The sequence below is a fragment of the Neopsephotus bourkii genome, unplaced genomic scaffold (assembly GCF_033783945.1).
Source record: "Neopsephotus bourkii isolate Nb327-2 ecotype Australia unplaced genomic scaffold, CSIRO-AGI_Nbou_v1 NB_272, whole genome shotgun sequence".
NCBI lineage: Eukaryota > Metazoa > Chordata > Aves > Psittaciformes > Psittacidae > Neopsephotus > Neopsephotus bourkii.
The window spans coordinates 8,151,405-8,173,992 of NW_026900781.1; the positions used below are offsets into that span (position 1 = coordinate 8,151,405).

At 41.9% G+C, this 22,588-nt stretch overlaps 1 protein-coding gene across 1 annotated transcript in view; it reads left to right on the top strand.

Moving 5' to 3' along the window:
• Nucleotides 1-22,588, top strand: part of NEDD9 (neural precursor cell expressed, developmentally down-regulated 9) — a 39,461-nt gene that overhangs the window by 9,010 nt on the left and 7,863 nt on the right. Inside the window, exon 2 of the mRNA XM_061346508.1 lies at nucleotides 6,843-7,280. Coding sequence (XP_061202492.1) covers nucleotides 6,843-7,280 — 438 coding nt within the window. The remainder of the gene's footprint in view (nucleotides 1-6,842; nucleotides 7,281-22,588) is intronic.

Here is a 22,588-nt window from a genome sequence, read left to right on the forward strand (position 1 = left end):
CCACCCCTCTACCCTCCTGATTCCTTCTTTTGGATTCATGCATTTGGGTTCCCTTCCAGGTTTCAGTTCACTGCTGTGCCTTAGTTTTGCAAAGTACTTTGCCAACTGCCTACAAAGAAAGAAAAAAAAAACCAAACCGAACAGATATGCAAATATCTGCTATTTGCTTAAAATGGAACAGCTATGCTGAAACAAAGTTCTCAGACCAGAAAGCCTTCAGTCTTTCACATGTTTGTGTTATATTCTAATGCCAGTCTCACGTGAACTGATGGGCCACATCAGCATCTTGATCAGGAGTGTGAAGTGCCTGGGCCTTTGCTGCCTGCCTGCCACCCCTGCTGCTTATTGTGTCTGCAAAAAACTGGCAGTGAATATATCCAGAGCATGACATGCCTACTTTTGGCTTATCCCCTCTCTGAGGCCAGACAGAGGGGCTGGGACAGCTCAGTGGAACACTGAAATAAGACACTTGCCTTTCTGCCCTGCAGACCTAAGGTTTTCCTCATCACAGCCTCCAGACAGCTTGGCATACTTTAGCATGACTGACAGCCTCTGTTCCAGGACCAGCGTGCAAGGATACTTCAGGTGGATGAAGACCTATTCTCTTCAGGGCTCTGATCAGGCTGTTACATCATAGCTCTCTCATTAGCTGTTAAGTGAGCCTTCCAAATCCATGCATGGAAAACTGCCTTAATCTCCATCCAGTAGGGCTTGTAATTATTTGGGCTAGCAACACTTGACCAGAAAAGTATCTGCGCTAAAACAAAATTTGGAGTTTCTTGGTGGAAGAAAGCAAAAGAGTGCCTGAGAAGTGGAACTGTGGACTTTGTCTTGAAGAGTGAACTGAAATGTTATTATGCTGAGCATTTCCAACTAAGCTTGCTCATTAGCTATGAGCCAAAGTATCACAGTATGTTAGAGATTGGAAGGGACCTCAAAAGATCATCTAGTCCAATCCCCCTGCCGGAGCAGGAACACCTAGATCAGGTTACACAGGAACGTGTCCAGGCGGGTTTTGAATGTCTCCAGAGAAGGAGACTCCACAACCTCCCTGGGCAGCCTGTTCCAGTGTTCCGTCACCCTCACTGAGAAGAAGTTTCTTCTCAGGTTTAAGTAGCTCAGTTCCCAGAGCCAGCAGTCAGACCTACTGTCTCAGCTAGATACTAAAGGCCTTTCAGAGTCGTCCTGCTGAGGTTGTGGTAACTGCAACACCCTGGTAGTGCAGGAGACTCTTGTGTGCTGTGGTAGCACTTCCTGCCTCAACTACATAGCTATCAGCTTCAGATAAAAAGTGACAGTGAAAAACAGAAAATGAGATGGGAGCTAAATCATCTGTTAAACCGTCCAGTGACTCTTGCACTGCAGCCCTTCTGTCAAAAAAAGGCCAAACAAAGCACAATCTTCCCTCTCACCAGTACTGCTTGTAGTCAAACTGCTTCTCTCACAATAAAACTCACTCTTTACTGGGTTTTCAAATTGGTTCTTCAGTTGCATGGGCAAATCATTATTATTAGGCCTACTGTAACCATAAAAGGGTATGTAAATGCTTAAGCTTACTTTGGAATGGCAGTGCTTAATTTTTAAAGAAACCTAAAAGATAGGGGAATCTGTATGAAAAATCTGTGATGGATAAACCAAAATGAAGCTACTGATTTATGCACAGACACTCCTTTGGGGTGTCTCTCCACACCTTTCCTTCCTTTGTGCCTCTCTTCCTTCCTTGTCCTAAGCTCGCTAAACATAGAAAAGAAGCCGTTTGGCATTTTAAGAAACAGTTGGTCCAGTAATAGAAAAGAGGTGTCCCACCCTTTTTCAGTTAAGAGCAGGGGTGATTTCCCTTGTTCTGTTTGCACATAAAACTCTACACATAGGAAGCAATATTTAAAAACAAGACAAAGCTGAACAAAACAACACGACCCACCAGCCAAGCAGAGTAGGGATCACAAGCCTGTGCGCTCTGGAACATCCTCATATTGCAACTCTGAGGGAAGCAAATGAAATTCTTCTAGTTTATGGTTGGTTGAACCTTTTACTCAAGCGTTCATTCAGTACGGAGCTGGCTGAGGAGTCATCGGCAGCCCTGCACCAGGATCTTGGCACCGCAACACTCAGCCCTTAAAGAGTCCATTGTATTAAATCTCATAGTGTGTCATTTATTATTCCTATGTTTGCTTCCATGGCTGTGGGCACCTCACACACTCTTGTTACCAACGTCACTGAATGTGTTTAACAGAAAAAGTAGATGTTTCCACCAGTCTGTTTAACTCTTGCCTGTACTTTCTTGTGCCACTCAGCCTTATCAACAAACCACCTTTTCATTCTCCAGACCACAAATTACAGAATTCTGTCTGTTCTCTTCACTGCATGAAAAGCCAACCGAAACAGATCAAATTCTTCAAAGTATTTTCATGTGTCTTTATTCAGCTGCAGGAATGCTAACAATCAATTGCAGTAGGCTAAAGAAAGTAGACACCTTTGACTATAACAGACCTCATTTATGCGTCTGAATTTGGCCTGTAATTCCTTCAACATCCAATAAGAAAAATAGTTTACAGAGTTCTGGAGGTTGGTTGGTTAGCTTGTTGTGGGCTTTTTTTCCTCTAATGGTTCTGCAAGTTGAACAGCTGACAGCTTTCAGGGCAGCATCATTTGCTCTCAGTTGTGTTTTATTAGCACGTGCATCCTGGATGCAAAAGAGAATACAATCTAAAGCATGCAGAGAATATGAATTGCACCTTTCTGGGATTTATCTAATGGACTTGAAAGTGGCATTAGAGGAAAATTCAGACAGAAGTTTCAAATCCCAGGTTCACTTTACCTACAGAGAGCTTGAAAGCTTTACTTTTGTCTCAGCCTATGTAGAAAGTTGGGACCAAAGGCACTGTAATCTGAATTTAATCTAGAGAATATCCGTTTCAGTTTCAGTTCTTTTAGACAGAGTTTCTGACACAGGGCATCAGCAAAGTCTGCTCAGCCTTTTCCTGCAGCATGTTCCAGTTGAAATCCCCAGGCAGCAGTCATCAGGGCCAGGCCTCTTTTCACTTTGACCTGCTGATGACTGAGATAGCACTTTATTTAACATAAGACTGAAAAACTTCTTTTTTTCAGTGATTTTACAGTAGATACTTTCTACTGCGCTCAAGTCTGAGGTTAAGAGGAATTGAAGCTTCTTGAGAACAAATCATTTGTTTGGGGTTTTTTATGATTTTCCTGCACACAGTATTAACGCAGTGGGGACTTGACCCTGGCTTCAACTTCCAAACATCCCAGTACTGCTAGCAAGGCTTAAGGATACAAAAACTGAAACTAAGCTTTCCAGTCAACCTTTAGGTGTAGAGAAGCACTCATTAATTGAAGTATGGCTGCTGTAACAGAGCAGGCTTAAGGAGGATGGAGGTGTATATAGACCACAGGTACCTTCAGACTTTGAGAGCACCACTGCACCTGTCGTGTTAATATCATGTTAACTTAACTGGACCAAAGGAGAGCATAGCATCATAGAATGGTTAGGGTTGAAAAGGACCTTAAGATCGCCAACAGAAACTTCCATCCTTAATGTTATTAAAAGGGGGTGGTAGCTGCCAGTATGTTCATTTTATGAAGCACATCTGATCTCTATAACAAACCAAAATTTTCTCCTTATCTAGGATCAGATCACTTCTCCCCTACCATTACAGAACTTGTAGTTCTGAATCTGTTGCCCTTCATTTTTTATCTTTGTATTAGAAATACAAAGGGACTTCTGTGCAAGTTGCCACTTGTCAAAACAAGCTCCAAGACAAGTTTCTCATCAACCCTTTCTCTGTTGCAAATTTGTTTAGGAACTGGCCAAGGTTTTCTTAGCACTTAGTTGTAAAAAAAAAAGTCATTGCTGTGCCTTTACCTTCTCGTATCAGATGTTAGTGCCTATTTCAGACAGATAAGTAACAGATCCATGTCTTCAAGAGCAAGTCCAGTTAATTTCAGGTAACCCTCCCCAGTCCCTGAGCTGATGAGACCAATGAGAAGCAGTGTAGTGAGGTGTAGGCTATGATGCACATAGCATCCAAAACTTACTCAACTTTGTCCAGTCAATCCAAATAAAGCCCACATGTGTTGAGGGGTGTCTTTGATCAGCACTTATTTCTGCATGTGGAAAAGTAGAGACTGCTGTCTTGATCACCACAGCAGATTAAAGGTACCTCTGTGGTTTTCAAAAGGTTTCCTGATGACCTTCTGTGGTGACAATTTCCTTTTTCTCAAGACTGACTGTTGACTTGTGAGAGCAACTGTGACACTGTTTCTGAAGCTCATACTAAGAAATCCTATGGTGGAAGAATGAAGTCAGGGAAATGCTTAAAACAGGTCTGCTTAGCAGGAACAGTGCCTATGCTGCTGGCAACAAACAACAGGCCTGGTGTTTCTGTCCCAGTGCTATGGGCTTATTTGGAAGGATATTTTGCCTGCTTCACTGTTCAGTCAGTGACTGATGCTGATGGCATTGCTCTGAACTATTTAAAAGGCCTTGGGGAAATTGCTGTGAAACAAGTGACAACCAATTAGTGTAATTCACATACTGGTGCCTGAGTTAACACTGACAACGAGAATCTGAAGCTGTTTGCAGCAAAGAAGTTCTTGAAGCACATCCAGAAACTATTAACATGCTTCATGCCAGGTGGTGAGAAGGTCACTGGGACACAGATAATGAGCAACTGGGAAAACAAAAATCACATGGGAACTTTTATCTGCTCTAATTTTACCACCAGTCCAGCTTTGTTCTGAGAATTGCTTTGCTGTAGAAGCTAATCAAGCTTTTCAAATGCCTTCAATTACTGAGCTAGAGAAGAATAAGCATTTATCATGCATTTAGCCTTGCTTGTTTTGTGTGCATACACACCCAGCCACATAATCTTCCTCCTTTAAACAACATCCTCTGAGCAAGCCTCCTTTAAATAGTCAATTGCACAGGCCGAGCTAATAACATTAGTCAGTTTCTCCTGTGGAAAACACACTAGAAAGAAATGTAGAAAGATAAGGGATTATCTAGAATATTCAGACTGAACAGGAGCTTTTCTCTGCTCCTTGGATCCAGCTGAGAGTCAGGTCAACACGTCAAGAGCATAGATACAGTGTTCAAGAAGAAACCACTGGTTTTGGCCATGCTAAAGAACAGTTTTACAGTTCTGCCAAGGCATGAACAAAATTGCTCCCCGCTTTATCTCTGTTTGCATTTCTTAGTGTTATTCACTGATGAGCTCAATAGACAAGCATCAGAGAGAACTGGTGGGCCCCAGTGCTGCTGTTTACATGGCAGTTTAAAATGGCAGACCTGCTTTTCCAAGCCACAGCTTAATTTATACTGACCTCACTAATGATGCTAATGAAAAGCAAAGCCAGTGTTTCTCATACATTTGAAAGCTGATCTGCTATTCAGGTAAGAGAATACTGATCTCATGCACCCCATTTCAAAACTATATGTCCTGGGAAAAGCATATTCATCTGAGCTTACCCTTTCTACATCCACCAGTCAGCCCTTCATAAAACCTCCTGGATGTATTCTACACTTAAGAAAAGTTGAACTGAGCAAGGTCAAATGGAAGTCTGATGTCTTGATGAAGCACAGAGATGATGAGAAAATTATCAGTGTGGGGAAAGATGCAGCAAGCAAGGGATTAAAAAAGGTTTTTATATGTCCAAGAAGGAGGATAACTATAACAGATAGAAACACTAAACTGTGCCTGACACTACCCCATTAAAAGAGGGAAAATAAAACTTTAAGACAGCTGCATATCCTATCATACGGTGGATTAGCACCCTTTCAGTTTGTGTACTGCATCCAAATACTTCAGCTAGAGTGCTCCAGATCCAGGACTCCTTATATTTTTTCAAGTGCATACAATTAGTTTATAACCATCTCTCCTGACTGCCTTCGCCAGAAAGCAGGCAGGCATGGAACAGTTGTTGCCAACGCATTTGGAAACATCACTAGAGCCAAGAAATTAAATGTTCATGACCTTTGTGAGGGGTCCAAGAATGTCAGTACAGACAGCCTGCCTACTTTCCACTGAATAGCTGAGCTTGGCCGATTATTCAGAACTAGATGTGCCATACAGGCCTGCAAAGAAAGAGGGAAAGAAGATGGCTCAGTCCGTGGAAAGAGAAGACACTTACTTGTTAGTTATACATAACAGACAAGCTTATATCAACTCATAATTGGCTTAAAATGTCTTAGCAGAGGTACTGCTGTTAGCAGAGCCTTTTTCCTCACCAGGTGATCTACGCATTCCTGACTTTAAGGAGCTGCAGGTTAGCAGCTAGGAAAAGCCAGCCCACTCCCTATATACTAATGGGATCTGTGCCTCTGGTGGAAAGTCTTTTAGGAGCCTGCAAATGTAAAAATGTTTGGAGGCAACTGCTCTGGATTATGCCTACAAAGAGTGCGGTTTAAGCTTTGTTTTATATATCAGGTAGCTAGCTGTAGCATTACGCAAAGCACATTTGGAAAACCAGTATCAAGAGATGAAGGTGCAAGCCTTCATTCACATGAAGAGCACCTCAATGTAAAAAGCAGAACTCTCCTGACTTCATGTCTGTTGGTTAATAGACCATATAAAGAGCTTCTGTCTGACCTAGTATTACTGGAAAATTTCTCACTAGCAGTGTTTCTAATTCATAAGCCTCTCATTTCTCCAACTTGGGGCAGAGGAATCCTGTGTTGCGTTATTTTTCCATGTTATTTTGATTTACTGGACACTCTTTTTCAAATTCACCTCTTATTTCTCTCCACCTAGAACATGCGTGAAGTTTTAGGTAAATTCTAGCTTGTTTGTTCACTTGTTTTTCTTGCCCTTCTTTCTCCACAGAATCTTATGGCAAGAGCCTTGTACGATAATGTCCCTGAATGTGCAGAAGAGTTGGCCTTCCGCAAGGGAGACATTTTGACAGTGATAGAACAGAACACTGAAGGTCTCGAAGGATGGTGGCTCTGCTCCTTACATGGCCGGCAAGGCATCGTTCCAGGCAACCGTGTGAAACTCCTGATAGGTCCAGTGGTACAGGACAGTCCTCCTGGTCAGGATATGTCCAATTCAGGACATATGACACGTCAATCCTTTAATCAGCAAAAGATCTACCAAGTGCCAAGCTCGCATGCCTCAGCACGGGACCCTGTCTATCAAGTGCCACCTTCTCATCAGGGGATTTACCAAATACCCACTGGTCATGGTCTAGCAGGACAAGATGTTTACCAGGTGCCACCCTCGATGCAGAGATGTATTGACGGTCCAGCTTTGACTAACAAGGTGTGTGCATTTGCTTTTGTGTCATAGCTCCAAAGCAGCTCACTTGTGCTGACCACGAGTCTAAGTGGTTAATTTCCAGTGGTAGCCTGTGGACTTTAAGGTACGGGAAGAATAAATATGTTAAGTTAAGACCAGTAACTTTACTGCTGTGGGAGGAAGACAAAGGTCCAGTTGCTTGCTTAATTCACAACTGAGATGTGTAGTAGAGCATTTTGGAGCTCTTCTACCACAGCTGCTAAAGGTGAAGAGAAGCATGTGGTCTTGTGTCGTTGGGCTCCCCAGGGAGGCTGAAGCACATACAGCCTATGGCACTCTTGCATTATATGCTCAAAAGAGAGCTGCTGCAGTAAGATTTACTCACCCACGGATTAATGAACAATTACATCATCTGCTCAAGTAATTTTTTTTTTTTTTTAATTAAAAATGATGTACTCCCTTGCTGGAGAAGTCCCAGTGGGTCTGAACTACAAAGAGAAGACAGTGATTGATGAGACAAGGGCCATGCTTGGAGGGTGAGGGAGCAAGAGGATGGTGATAATGAGGGATGTTTTAATACCACACCTAAAGCTTATAAAGGTGTGCTTGATGTTTATCTACAGCTGTATTTCTTAACTGAAAGTGAAAACTGCAACAGCTCCATCATGCAGCTATTACTGAGGCAGCTGAGAGCTCCCAAGGCTCTAGTGAGAAGCACCGCATTACATGGGTCCTCCCATATTCCTGCTGTCCCTCTCAGGCTCTCTCTGCCTCCTGTCACTCCCTCATTTTAACTTCATGGGGTTCCTCCCAGGTACCCTGGTGACTGAAAAGGGTTAAGGAAGGTACCTGAGGGAGTAAGGAGCTTCTCCTGGGCTTCCATACCCCTTATTGGCAAGTCAAAAGGAAGTTCCTACACTCCCTCCATTCCCAGCTCAACAGTTCCAGCTATTAGCATCCTCCTTACCTTTAGAGCTAGAAGCTCTATCAAAGTTACATGAGCAGATGATGTCTCTGTTAAGAAGTTCCTGACTGGTTTGAACTAACTTCTCCTAATTTAGATTAACAAGACATTCTTTCTTTTCTTTTTTTCTTTTTCCCCACCTCACCCTCAACTCAGCCTTTTTCATATTAGGCTTTTGGAAGACATCTTGTCATGCTTTTATTTCATTGGTATAATTTAATTTTCCTTGATAAGAATAAATGGATTTTTTTCCTTTTGAGCAAGAGAAAAAGATCTGTGAAATCATTCCAAGTCAAGAGGTTTGTTTGCTCTGCTTTAGTTCTACAGTTTTGTTTGTAGGGTGTGCAGGAAGATATAATGAGAAAGCTGCACTTGTTGCACAGGTAGAGATAAGAACTTTGTTGGAGCAATTATGTGGGTTTTCTGGAGAAATCTCACATCTTTTCTTTCCTTTTCTCCTTTCCCTATACACCAGATGTAGTGAAATCTTTTTCAGGAGCAGTATAGTTTACCTACCCACAGTAGAATTTAGATAACCTCCAAGGTAGGGAGTGAACACCTGGTAAACAGCCTATTGATGAAACAGCACAGAAGAGATCACATTTTAGTGTTTGTCTGTATGAAACATTACAGCACTTCGCAGAGATGCCTCAGCTAGCCATCTTGGGCTGCAGGAGATATACCATACTGCAGAGCTGCGCTAAAGTCTTTTGGGAAGCCCAAGATATTACCTTAGAATAAGTGCTATGTACTTTAACCTTAGGACTTGACCTGCCTAAATGATCATTAGCAGAGTTCACTTAGCATAATGCAAATGTGTGTGTGTACTGTGCACAGAAAGAATTCTCTCACTGCATACGAAGTCTCTTCTCCCTCCTTCCACCCTCTCCAGCTCCTCTGACACTAGTAGGACATTCTGCATAAAGCTGGTTGCTACAGGGACTGCATTAAAATCCTATACACAGAGTAACTTTTGTTCTAATTTAAGTGCAAACATCTTGCTGAGATACAAAAATCAGAGGCACTAAAGCATCTGTGTTCTCCAAGGTTTTGCCTAGAATTTTTTCATCAAGGTTGAATATACATTTTTCTGAATTCAAGTCACCTCCTTTAGAAAGTTAAGACCATTTACTTGGCTGACTTGTAACTTGTTTTGTTTGATTCATAGCAACCTATGAAAGGTCATCTTATGTGGTGTAAAAACAAATGGCTACAATGCCAACTGTAGACAAAACTAAACACACACATTTATAAACCATTTTACTCTCAAAAAGTAGCTATCAACCGGTTTAGCATTAGCCAATTATTGTAATTTAGGATAGGCTCACTTTAATCCTGACTTTATTTAGCTGAAGAGCCTCAGGTCTCAGTATTCGTTGTGTTTAGTAGCAGGCTTGCTAGATGGCAAACCTCATAGCAGTGTCCTACTTTGGTCAGACAGACGGGTCAAGTCCTTTGGAATTAGTTCTACACTAAAAGGAGCCCACTGGAACTGAAACCATGGTGGATGAGAAAACTGTAGGGTTATTAGTAAGGGTGAGTCTGAGGTAAAACATACTCCATTCTTTATCATCCTAACTTTGCAAAACCGATTTTTACTGCTACAGCTGCAACAATCTGCTAAGGCCTTTGTTAAAGAAAAGTCTAATTGAGAGGAAGTACTTCAGCACTTGTATCCTTTGAGTAAGCAGTCTGTCCTCCAGATCCTCCTTCTCTTGGGATAAGTAAAAACAACTCTTGGTATTAAGAAAAGATGGAAATCTTGAAGATTTGTTGTTGAGGATCTTTGCTTTGACTTCCAAAATGATGAATCTATTTTCTCAAAGTTGTGGCACCTGCCCCAATTGCTTCAGTGAGCAACTCTGCCTTCTTGTATCATCAGAAACAGCTGGTTAGCGAGCTGTGCATTTTGGTAGTTTTAAGGATGTTGAAGAATTTTGCTATGAGGTCTCCATATATGTAAGCCTTCTCCCTTCCCATAGCAGTAGCTAGAGAAGACTGTGTACTCTAGACACCATTGTAAGCAGGGCCAGCAGCAGCTTCTATCCTATCCATTTCTGCCCACATTTGCCCATTTCCTTTGTGCAAATGTGTGGTTTGGCTGCCATACAAGTTTCACAGGCAGAGCTTAGGATCTGCTGTCGGGTAGGAAGTGTATAGCCTCAAGCAACAGTAAATCAACAGCAGGCATGTCATAAAGCTGTGCTGAGGTAACACATCTCACTAGCCAGAAAGGCAGAACAAGTCAAGAACGAGTCCTGAGGCAGGTAATTATAATGATGAATCGATCCTGGGCAAGCTGGTTGTTGACAACGGAGCTGTATCGGCTCCTTCTATCAAATAAAAATACTGCCTTCTAAAACTTACCGTACAAATGACAGAGATAATGAGGGATGGTTTAAAATTAGCCTTTGTTAGCCCCAAGCCTTTATAGGTGCACTGCAAGTTTCATCACAAAACAGTTACACCCCCAAGTGTGAAGAGTGTTTGAGGATCATAAAGATACAAAAGCTGTATCTTAGACTATTGTCCTGCTTTCTGTGCTCTGCCTTCAAACTTACCTACTCTGCTGCAGCCAGCAAAGCAAAGGAAACTTTGGACAAATCTGGTATTCAGGAAACCTGGGTTTTATCCTTGCCTCAGGCTTCTGCATGGTCTTGGGGTGCTGTTTTTGCACCTCAGCAATCTCATCTGCAAAGTATGTGGGGTAATTATGGGGGAACTCATTCTATACAGACTGCTTTGAGAACATCTTTTGGGAAAGGTGCTGACAAAGCACAATGTCTCTTTTGCATCTGTGATTGATCATTAGTTCACACATGAGCTTTAAACTAGGGAAAGCTACATGTGAAAAAAGGTACCCCTGCAACTTAAATACTCTTTTCCTGGTTCAGTGTTTCCCCTAACTTTTCTGTCGTACTGTCCCTACTGTCCTGCACATAGCATTGGCCAAAAAATTTAAGGGAAAAATTTCCTCATTGGAAGACAGGTTTGACAAATTCTGTAAGCTTCCTGTAGGAACCAGTAGCTTTCAGAACTTCTGATCAAGGGAAATCAGCACAAAACAGAGTAAGAGACTGATGCTCCACAGCTGTTTGACCAGCGAAGAGGCTGCACTGCACAAGTTACCAGCTCTGAACTACAGTTCCCACAAGGCATGGACTAACTTGGGCAAATAGAGATTAATGCCAGCTTGGAACACATCAGCTTTTTTGTTTGTTGGTCTGTTTGAATTAGGAATCTGCAGCTCAGGAAACACTCAGATTTAGCCACCTTTTAAAAGTGGATAAAACAGAACAGGGAAGGAGCTCATTCACACTTGAACATCCCTGGCCTATTTTCATGCCCTTGACAGGTGAAGGATTTCACACCCCACCATAACTTTCTATGATTCTATGATACTGCTATCTCCACCTTTTTCAAGAGTTCACTGCCTTTAGCAGGAGGTTTGGGTAAACCATGCCTAAGGAAACAGACCTTGTTCCCTTGTCTTTATTTCTGTCAGAGTCATGTTAACTGCATCCACGAGAAAGTGGAAACACCACCCCACAAGCAGCACCACCCTGACAGTTCTGGCACAGACTTCAGTAGCAGAAGCCAGTTAGCCACATTATGACGTTTTTCCTTCCAATTAAACAAGTGCTGGTTTAGCTGGGAGGAAACAAATGGCTGCATATAATGTTTGTTCCAGAAATAAGCCTGCCTTTTATGTTACAGTCTTTTTTCTTGCCTATTTTCATATTTATGATCTTAGAAGAGACACACATTAAGCATAGTAAACAGCTGTGTGGCAGATATATTTTGTCATCAGAAAGTCTGGGAGCGTATCTTGTATTTTGTAGTTTGTTGGCAAAAATGTATTTACATTTCAAGGTGGAAGAATGTCCTTGCCTACCCTCAAGTCTGAAATACCACAGCTTCCTGTGATATTGTTTACTTAAATGGCCCAAACAGTCTTAATATAATCCCTCTTTTCTTCTGCTTTCAGATTATAAATTCCACTTTGGGGATTTGGATCCCTCGTAACAAAATACTGCTTCAAAGTGCTGAACACACAGCAAATTTGCCAAGTGCAGCAGGAATGCTAACACATACCTCAACACTCACGGCTCAGTTTCACAAAGTGTGCTCCAAAGGATGACATTCTCTCAAGTTAAATGCAAACTGAAGGATAAAACCATCACACAGTTTTTCTTAGACTCGAGAGTTCACTTGTAACTCTGTGTGACATTAATAGGAGAAAAGCCATTTTACTGCTAAAAAGCCCATGCAGTTAGTCTATTCTCAGTGGTCTCCATGAAAACCAATGAGTGAAGTAACTCTTATCCACAAGTCAGAGTAAGAAGTCAAGTCACTGTTGTGATTTGTAGAGAAGTATTTTAAGAGAAAGACTGCATTTTATTAGGCTGAGCAAACATATGAGCTCAACATTACTCCCCATTTCTCTCCAAGCACAGGGCTCTCTTTAATTAGTTCTATTTGTAGACCAGAGGCATGCAGTTTTCCCTGTAGTATCAGAAAAAAAGGCCAGTGCTGCGATCTTGTCCAACAGCTGAGGTCCCCAAGGACCCAGGGACACAAATCTGTCTGCAAAGGCACAAGTGCAGGATCAAACCTTAGCTCAAAAACAAAAAAAAAAAAAAAAAAAAAAGAAGAGTAAGAAGAAAAATGCAAGGTTAATGGACTCTTTCTTGCTGGTTAGAAACTGAACTAGGCCTTTGGTTACATCTGAAAGCATACTAACAAAACACTAAGCTTGTCTAATCTACATTTGCCTCTAAGTACTAACACCTAAGCATGGCAGCAGAGCATTTGGGAAAAACGTGAACGGAAAACTGATGATTCAGAAAGTGGTCCTGCACTTGGGTCAGAGCAATCCCAACCCCAAATACAGGCTGAGCAGAGAATGGATTGAGAGCAGACTGAGGAGAAGGATGTGGGGGTGCTGGTTGATGAGAAGCTCCACATAGAATCATAGAATCATAGAATAGTTAGGATTGGAAAGGACCTTAAGATCATCAAGTTCCACCCCCCCTGCCATGGGCAGGGACACCTCGCTCTAAACCATGTCACCCAAGGCCTCATCCAACCTGGCCTTGAACACTGCCAGGGATGGAGCATTCACAACCTCCCTGGGCAACCCATTCCAGTGCCTCACCACCCTAACAGGAAAGAATTTCCTCCTTATATCCAATCTAAACTTCCCCTGTTTAAATTTTAACCCATTACCCCTTGTCCTATCACTACAGTCCCTAATAAAGAGTCCCTCTCCAGCATCCCTGTAGGCCCCCTTCAGATACTGGAAGGCTGCTATGAGGTCTCCATGCAGCCTTCTCTTCTCCAGGCTGAAGAGCCCCAACTTTCTCAACCTGTCTTCATATGGGAGGTGCTCCAGTCCTCTGATCATCCTCATGGCCCTCCTCTGGACTTGTTCCAACAGAACATGAGCTGGCAGTGGGCTCTTGCAGTCCAGAAACCAATCATATGCTGGACTGCATCAAAAGAAGCATGGCCAGCGGGTTGAGGGAGGTGACTGCACCTTTACTCTGCTCGCATGAGACGCTACGAGTGAATGGGATCTCCCCAGAAGTGGACCAGTACTGTGTCCAGCTCAGGGGCCCCCAGCACAAGAGGAATGTGGACCTGTTGGAGCGAGTCCAGAGGAGGGACACCAAGATGATCAGAGGGCACCTCTCCTATGAAAACAGGCTGAGAGAGTTGAGATTGTTCAGCCTGGAGAAGAGAAGGCTCTGAAGACTCTTAATAGCAGCCTTCCAGTACCTAAAGGGGGCCAACAAGAAATACGGAGAGGGACTTTTTACAAGGGCATGTAGTGATATAGAATCATAGAATCAACCCAGTTGGAAAAGACCTTTAAAAGATCATTAAGTCCCACCCTTACCCCAGGACTGCCAAGACCACCACTAACCCATGCCACTGAGAGCCTCATCTACACGGTGTGTGAACACTTCCGAATATGGAGTAATGGCTTTAAACTGAAACAGGGTAGATTTAGATTAAATATTAGGAAGAAGTGCTTCATTATGAGGGTGGTGAAGCACTGGCACAGGTTGCCCAGAGAAGCTGTGGCTGCCCCATCCCTGGCAGTGTTCAAGGCCAGGCTGGACAGGCCTTTGAGCAACCTGGTCTAGTGGAAGGTGTCCCTGCCCACGGCAGGGGGGTTGGAACCAGGTGATCTTTAAGGTCCTTTCCAACCCAAACCATTTTGTAAATTTCATCATAAGGAGGAAGTGTGGTTTCTAGAGATGGGAATTAGATGAAGGTGGGTTGCTGGCAGTAAGAAAACAGTTTTATTACAGTGTTTTGTAAAATACAGGTTTTGCAGGTGTTCAGTGATTTTGTAGATGTTTTGTTTTGGAAGAAGATTAATTATCAGAACATCATCATTCCACATGCCTGGCCTGAAACATTTCAATTTTGCTTTCTTAAACAGCATTGGTAATACTGCTTTTTTCATTCCCTATTTCAATCATCTAAATTAAGCTTTCTCCCAAAACAAATTGTTAGAATGGAATCAATGTAGTTAGGTTCTTAGGAGATAGAAACTTTCCATAAGACAGTCCATCCCTAGTTCTTAAAGGACACTACCACATTCCTCTTGGGTTTTATCACTTTTTTTATATGCGCAATGAGTCCTTGCTGAGGTCTGGTATAATTATTATATAGATGCAGAAGACAATTAAGAATGGAGTTTATATCTGTTTAAAAGATGTCTATAACTTCCATAATAATCTAAACTCCAGTTACTGGGAGCACTCTTGTGGAATTGAAATTTTCTTGCAGTGCATTATCTCAACCATATTCTTGCCCACTGGGAAATGCCAGTTCACCAAAACTGAAACTTCTGGCAGGGAAGGATCTCTTCTGAGAAATGTCTTAAAGGAAGAAAGCAAATATTTGAAGGGAAACAAGAAGTCATGGAAATACCCTACTTCAACAATTCCCAAATTAAGCTTCCCTTTCCCCACCTCTTACTTTCCATCTAGAATTTCAGTAGAGGGAAGAAATAACAGAACTAAGATGAAGCTCCCCAAAAAGAATTAGTTGTTTGGACTGAACCAAACTGGTTTATTGTTTGTGAGCCCTTAGGATTTCATGTCATTCACAGCAGTAAGACCACTCTCTGCCCTACTTGTCCCAGCATATCATCATCTCATTCTTCATTCCCTCTCCTCCTCCAAACCTGTCCTAAATTTAGCCTTCTGCCTTCACGATGAGTCAGTCATAGTATTGCCAGCAAAGAAAACAAGTGCATGTTTACCAAATGGTGCTTCGTGTGACAACCTTTTTAAATGGGAAGGCTAGGCAGACGGGGATAGTTAAAGCAGGTTGCTGCTTTAGGTATTTATCACAGGCAAGATACCAAAATAAAGTGCTGAGTTTTGCCACATAGTTCTCATTAAATCAAAACTCCAGCCAAAATTTAACCATGTTTCCAGAGAATGCTTTAGCAGATAAACATATTTCTCCACTAGAACTTATCACACAATAATTTGGGGTTTTTCTTTATCTAAGATCCATCCACAGACATTTATTTCACAGTGCATGCCTTTTCTGTCACCAGTACTGTAACTGTTGGCCAATGCATGCAGAAATGGTGATGTCACCGTCTGACTAAAACTAAGTAATTGTCATGGCAATGGCACTGGTAGAATTTTCAGCAAGAGTATTGGACAAGTACCATCTTTCACACTTCTCTTAAAAGTCCCAATAATTTAATGGCAATGGGTATGTTTCACTCCTCTCAAAAATTGGACATCCTCAGATGTGTTGGTTTGCCACTTTTTAATTACATTTTGTAAGCAAGAACAACTCTAGCAGAGGGAAGGAAGTACCCCTTCCCAGTCATCCTTGCAATTCAAGGCCAGCCAGCACCAAGCCTGTTCCGCTGAGGCAAGCAGAAATGTTGCTCATAACACAGCTGGCAGAAAGCCCTCGAGCTGATGTGAGAGAGCAGGATCAGGTCACAAAAACATCATAAAAGAAAGGGAAAAACCAAACAGTAAAATTTTGTCAGTGACAAGACTGTTAAGCTTTTATGTGCCCTTTACTGCTCATTCAGTAAGTTCTGTGTAGTTTGTGATCATGAACACCAGCAACAAGCAGAAATTCAAAGTTATAATATAAAGCTACAGCCAATGCGAGTCAGCACCATTCTAGTACACTTAATACAGCCCTGTCATTTATGCTCATCAGGGTTTAGGTCATTTATGTAACTACGTAGATTAAAACAAGTTGTTTAGAAAGACAACAAAACTGTCCTTTAGATTTAGGAAAAATAAAAACCTGAAAAATAGTGTAATGAACCTGCTTTTGTGTCTGGTTAATGGACAAGGTCACACCAGAAGTTTAAAAGTCAGGATTAGGCAAAGCAGTTGGCTATACCCTTGTCACCGGCAGTTGAGGGTTGGAATCAAAGGCAGCTCGTGATTTCACCTTTTTTGTTTTAAATCTGTTTCACGACATCTGCTCTACATTGTTAAGGCTCACAGCCCAAAACTTGCATAAATCTGGTTGAAATAATATGACCTCAAAAGAAGTAACACCCAGTTTAATTACTTGTTGTTATTTGCAGTACAATACCACTGGGATGTTTTTTAAGACTGGGCATATACTGGAGAGGCACTTCATAGCCACATTTAAAAGTTTCTGTTTAAATCCCTGAGCCTGCAAAGTTAAGCATTTTTAACACACCATGAATTGGTGACATCTGGACATGCGTTAAACCTTAGAGCACGTACAGTCACAGCAGAAAAGCAGATATTCATAGGTACAGGTCTTGGACAACAAATGGACATAAAACATAGGAGAAAATAGGCAGGTATTTTGAAGATGGAAGCAGTATCAAGAAATAAATCAGTCCTGTATCAGGGTAGTATTTGTCACGTATACTTATCTTCACACATCTGAGTTTTACTTCTCAGAAAATTCACTGAGGAGCACCCAATCAAAGGCAAGTGGCAGCGTCACTACGTGCACTGATACCACATTTCTTTCCGCTACTTAGTAGAGCTGATAACTTACTCAGCCCAGGAAAGAAAATACATTTCTGTTGATTTCCTCTTGCCTTGCAGAAACATTTGGGTTCATAGTATTAGAAACAACTCATAGCTGCAGCTACAAGCCTACTGCATTAGAAGAAATGCCTTTCCAGCTTCCCCCCCTCTCTTTCAACTTGTAAGCCTTGATCAAAAGCTCTCCAGTGGTTCAGTTTTGGCAGAAAATACTAGAACGTTTTATACTGGCCCAATGTTCATACATTATTTAAAGTGTTATGATTTCATAATCCTAAAACTGGTAGCAGCTTACAAAACCAAACATTTATAAAAATGAGTATCCTTAGCCCAAGTGAGAATGAAACCCCAACCTTTACTCACTGACGGCTAGGAAATGCATTGTATATCATTATATATAGCAAGTTAAGGCTACTGCTTCATAAAAACATTTTTGCTCATTTTTTTACAATAGACAATACTAAGTGATACAAAAGGTATTACTGCCAGGAAATTCATTATCTGTCACTGGAAATCTTGATGCAGCTTGCAAAAAACAGGAGAGGAAACCCTAGGTGCTTACTGTAAAAAGGATAGAGTTTTAGCCAGTGGGTCAGGTTCAAATACCATGATTAGCTTAGAAACTGTTCTTCCTGCAGTTCATCTTAGCCACAGAACCTTGACCCCCCCAAAAAAGCATTTGAGGAGACACACTTCCTAAGTACATGCAGCAAAACAGAAAGAAGGCCCAAGAAGTGACTTACTGCCTGGTCCAGCATCATTCGATGGCTGCTGCTTACTGCCTTCCAAAGGACTAGGAGATCAAAACAGCAGGGATTAGGTGGGTTGTCCCCTAATTCTCTCTTTTTTATAGTTTTTCCATATTCTCTCTGGCTGTTTTATTTTCTTTACAAGCCTAGGAATTCATTCACTTTTTGTCCGTGTTAGACAATGTAAACTACAGTATTGTACTGTGCCATAAGCATGAGAATTGTATTGTTGCTGCCTTAGGAGTGTTCTGTGTTGCAGCCTAATGTCCATTTTAATCCTAGAAGAAGTAGGACAGGGTTTTTTTTCCATATGTTTAAGGAAGAGGAATTTTATGACCCACAGGACTGTATATTTTGCAAAGTACATGCATAATAAGCACTTTTTCTTGGTTAGGAACATGCCATTGGCATGGAAAAGACCCAGGTAATTGCTTTTGGAAGAGCATCATCTTCAACGTGAGCAGAACAAATTTTATTCTAAGCTGTCTCTGTTTTGCAGTACTGGAGTTTGAAGTAGCCTCATTACACATTTCACCAGAGCCAAACCTGGTGCCTGTTAGCTGCTCTGCACCTATTAAGTGGTTAACAATGTTTTGAGAATGTTGGGCTAGATAGTTTGTGGGAAGACCATCTGTTTCCTTCAGTGCGTAAACACGGAAAATTGCTGGTTTGAAATGCAGGATTATTTAAACTCAGATGACCACAGGCATTCTTAAAAGAGAAGAGGTAAAAGGAAAAAGACTCCTCATGAGTTCTGCAGTTCAGTGACATTTGTTAGGAAATAAATTCCTAAGTAAGTACCAGATGGGGCTGCTATCCCTGTTCCAGAAGTGGGATAAGGGAACTTTTCTTTCTTAGCCACCTATTTTCTGAAGTCCATCTTCAAAACTAAACTGCCATCAAACATTCAAACCCATACAAAAATGGCTCAGTGATGCTGTCAGAGGGCTGAGTATCTAATTCAGAAGCAACAAGCTCATTTAATATATTTATGGTTGAATATCCAAAATCAAAAGTTACTTCTGAAAATACCAAGCTTGGTAACTCTTTTACTTCACCTATCCAGCTACCTTTCTCTTCCTCATATAGAAGAGCAGTGTGACCACATGTCCTGGCTTCCCGTATGTGATCCTGTCTTGGGGACATGAGAGTCAGAACATGCTTCACATTTTCACTTTGCCAGTAGCATGGATATTCTTTTAATTGCTGCTACAAAACCTTCACTCAAGGTATGTTTTGGTGATGAGCTGCTTCTGTTCTGAACTGACTAGGAACAAGCAGTCCAGAGGCATGTTTAACCTAATGAAAAGTGCTGGAAGGCAACAGGGGTTGAGATAAGCAGAGGAAACCTTCTTGTACTCAGTGAGACCAGATTAGCATTTGTAGAGGATTTTATGATGAAATAGCTCAGAGCATGTTGTTACTGGGTAATAATCCTCCACACAGGAAAATATACTTGAGTCACTGGGAGAAAAAAGCTTTCTTTCATGCTATCAACAAACCTTGGGTGTTGCTGATTTTCTTACGGTTGTATTTTCTGTCTTTCATATAGCTTTTTCAGAACCCTAAAAAGGAGCAAGCATAAAAGCCTCTGATGCAGTCTTATTTGGAAAATAAATGTCACCTTAAGTAGAGTGCACTGCTAAGTGCAGCCCTGCAGACCGGTCAGGTGTTCTGTCCACAGTCACCCATATAGGCAGGCTGTACTTATGATGAATACCCAGAATCAGGCACTTAGCATTTTAACCTCTGACTTCCTTTGACAACAGCCAGAAACACCCAAATAAAGGAGTGACCCTGCTTGACCACTACTTCGGATTTGCAACTTGGGAAAGAGTGAAAGATATAAGATAAAAAAAGCCTTGCAGCGGTGACTGAAACCAGCTTCTTTGATCTGGCCAGTCTAGCTTTAGTGTGGTTATTTAGGATTGTATCATAGCACAGTAAGTAAAACCAGCAGCCTTGTAGCACTGTAAACCTTTCATACAGCAACTGGTATGTCAGCCTTTTTCGAAAAGTGGGAAAGGTCTCTGAGGATGAGCTACAGGAATAACTGCAGCTGCATGATACTGTTCTATGCAGAATGAGGGAGGATCCCTCTGTAAATGAGCCCAGCTTCTTTTCCATGAATGTTCCAGGGCCCCTGGTGTAAGGATATCATCTGCTTTGCCACCAGGGCTTCTTTCCACAAAAGCAAAATATCATGTTTACCTGTAACAACGAGAGCAAGTGGTTTTACTTGTGCGTGCATAGAGACATGCTTTAGTGATGGACTTGGCGGTGTTCGGTTTATGGTTGGACTTGATGATCTTAAAGGTTTTTTCCAGCTTTCTGTGATTCTGTGCCTTGTTACCCGTGCTGCTCACATCATCTCCCTTTTATTTTATTAGGGGCCTGTGACTTCTTTTGAGTTTGCTCATGGAAATGACTTCTTTGAGCAAGGAAAGAGGTGGTGTCTTGTATCTTGTATGAATTTAGGTATGAGATGGGTAGGACAGTTATTGCTGAGCTTGTGTAAAGGCGCTTCTCTAAAGTGCTGTGCGAACCTTGGAGAACTGAGTTGCCATAAGGCTTCTGCAGGTGTTGTACATTGCTTCCATGGGCAGGACTGTAAGAAGCGACCCACATCTGAGGCCTGGAGGAGATCCAGTCAAATTTTAGTCCTGCTCTGGATTTACGACAGAGTTCTGCTTCTGGGGTAGACCACAACAGAACACGGGTTTATAAACATTTCAGTCTGAGGGACCTGTCTGTTTGGAGCCTGACACAGCCTGACTCCTGCCTTGTCCAGCTAGGTAGTGATTGGCAGGTAAAGCAGAGCCAAACTGCAACAGTCACTGGTCTTCCCTGCTTCCAGGGCTGGCATGGGGCCTCTGGCTGCCTGCCATGAACAGTCTGTTGGTTTTTTCCTTTGGGATGGTCAAGCAGTTTCCTAGCATATTAGCAAGTAGCCTAATGCCAGTGTTCAGAATAGCAGAACAGTTAGCAGAGATGGGGTACCCAGAGAACAGCCCTTTGTATTTACTGTGCATGGTTGGTTATCCTGGAGGATCATTTTTAAATACCCAGTGACTTGTTATTGAAGCAGCACCATGGCTGTAGTTTTAGAGCCTCTTGAAGGAACCTCTGAGTAAACATTGCTTAAAACCAAATCCTTCTGTCCTGACTTGAAGGGGGGTTTGCAGAAAATATATAGCAAACTGTGCTGGTCTGATCACTAGCCTTCTCTGGCAGAAAAGCATGAGGAAGCAATGTTGACACAAGTTTCTCAGGCAAACAAAATAATCCCAGAATTATGTGAGAGTGGCCTGGGAGGGGTAATGTCTGGAGTGATTCATTATGGGCAGCTTCCAGTAATTTAACAACTTTCTCACAAGTTCTGTCTGTAAAGACCTTTTACATTGCAGAAGATGACTCTGTGGGAGAGGAAGGACCTGTCATAAATTCAGTACATTTTTAGATTCTTTTTAAAAATCTGGTATATATGTAAACTCTGTTAATCCCACATCCAATCCAGCCGGAGTTCTCTCATGAGTAGCAAACTGACCCGGTGCTCTGGAGGCCATACTATTTCCAGTTCCTGACTTCTGATGCTAATTCAAGGAAATACAGCAACAAAACCCACTGTCTTCCTGCGCCTGCCACACATGGATGCTCCTTCCTCTCTTAAAGCGCACACAGTCAACACAGTGGCTGGCATTACCAGGCGCACTGCCTTGGGCTGCTCACACTGAATCAGTGTATGTACTGTACACTGGAATGGCAGTCATCTTGGGGAGGGTGACTGTGGAAATCAAGTGTTTGTTTCACAGTACAGGGACAGATATTACACAGCAATATTTGGGCAGCAAGTAAAAAGAGAAAAAGCCTGTGCTGTTAACATAGCAGAGAGGAGGTAGCAGGTTAGCATCAAGGACTTTTGCTGCAGACCTCAATCAAGCAAAACTCAGAGTAAAATCTGACCAGGATGCTAAGATTCCTTACAGCAAAAACTGTTACACGATCTTTACTGAGCATTTGGGCAGAAACTCTATTGTACATCTTGCATACATTTCTAAAGACAGGTAGCTCTGGTACAGAATACTCCTCAGCTGAGTACAAAGACGCATTGTGTACGGGCCTGTATAATTTGCCATTTTATGCCTTCAGGTTACAGTATTTGTATTTTTTCTTAGAGCTAAGTAGCACCAGCAGAGGTTAAGATGTCAGCGTTTCCACTATAAACACAGCTCTTTCTTGGGGTTAGGTAACATTTCTTTTATACCACACTATACTGAAACTCTGCCATGCAGATGCTGTCCAGCACATAAGGTATTTATTTTTCACCAAATTTTATATGAAGTCATTATAGTAGTTAATGGTTTAGAAAATGACCAAAAAAAAGTAAATTCTAACCTTTTTTTTTCCCCCAGAAGCTCTTCTCGCATTATATACTTCAAGAATGGCTTAGCCACCAATATAGACAAACCAGAGACAGCAAAATTGAATGTCCTGCTTTGAAAGGTTTAAGCCTTTCTATGTAAAGAATTTCCAAGCCACAGCTCCCACTCAGTTATTCAGGATGTTATGCCATTGTCCTATGGA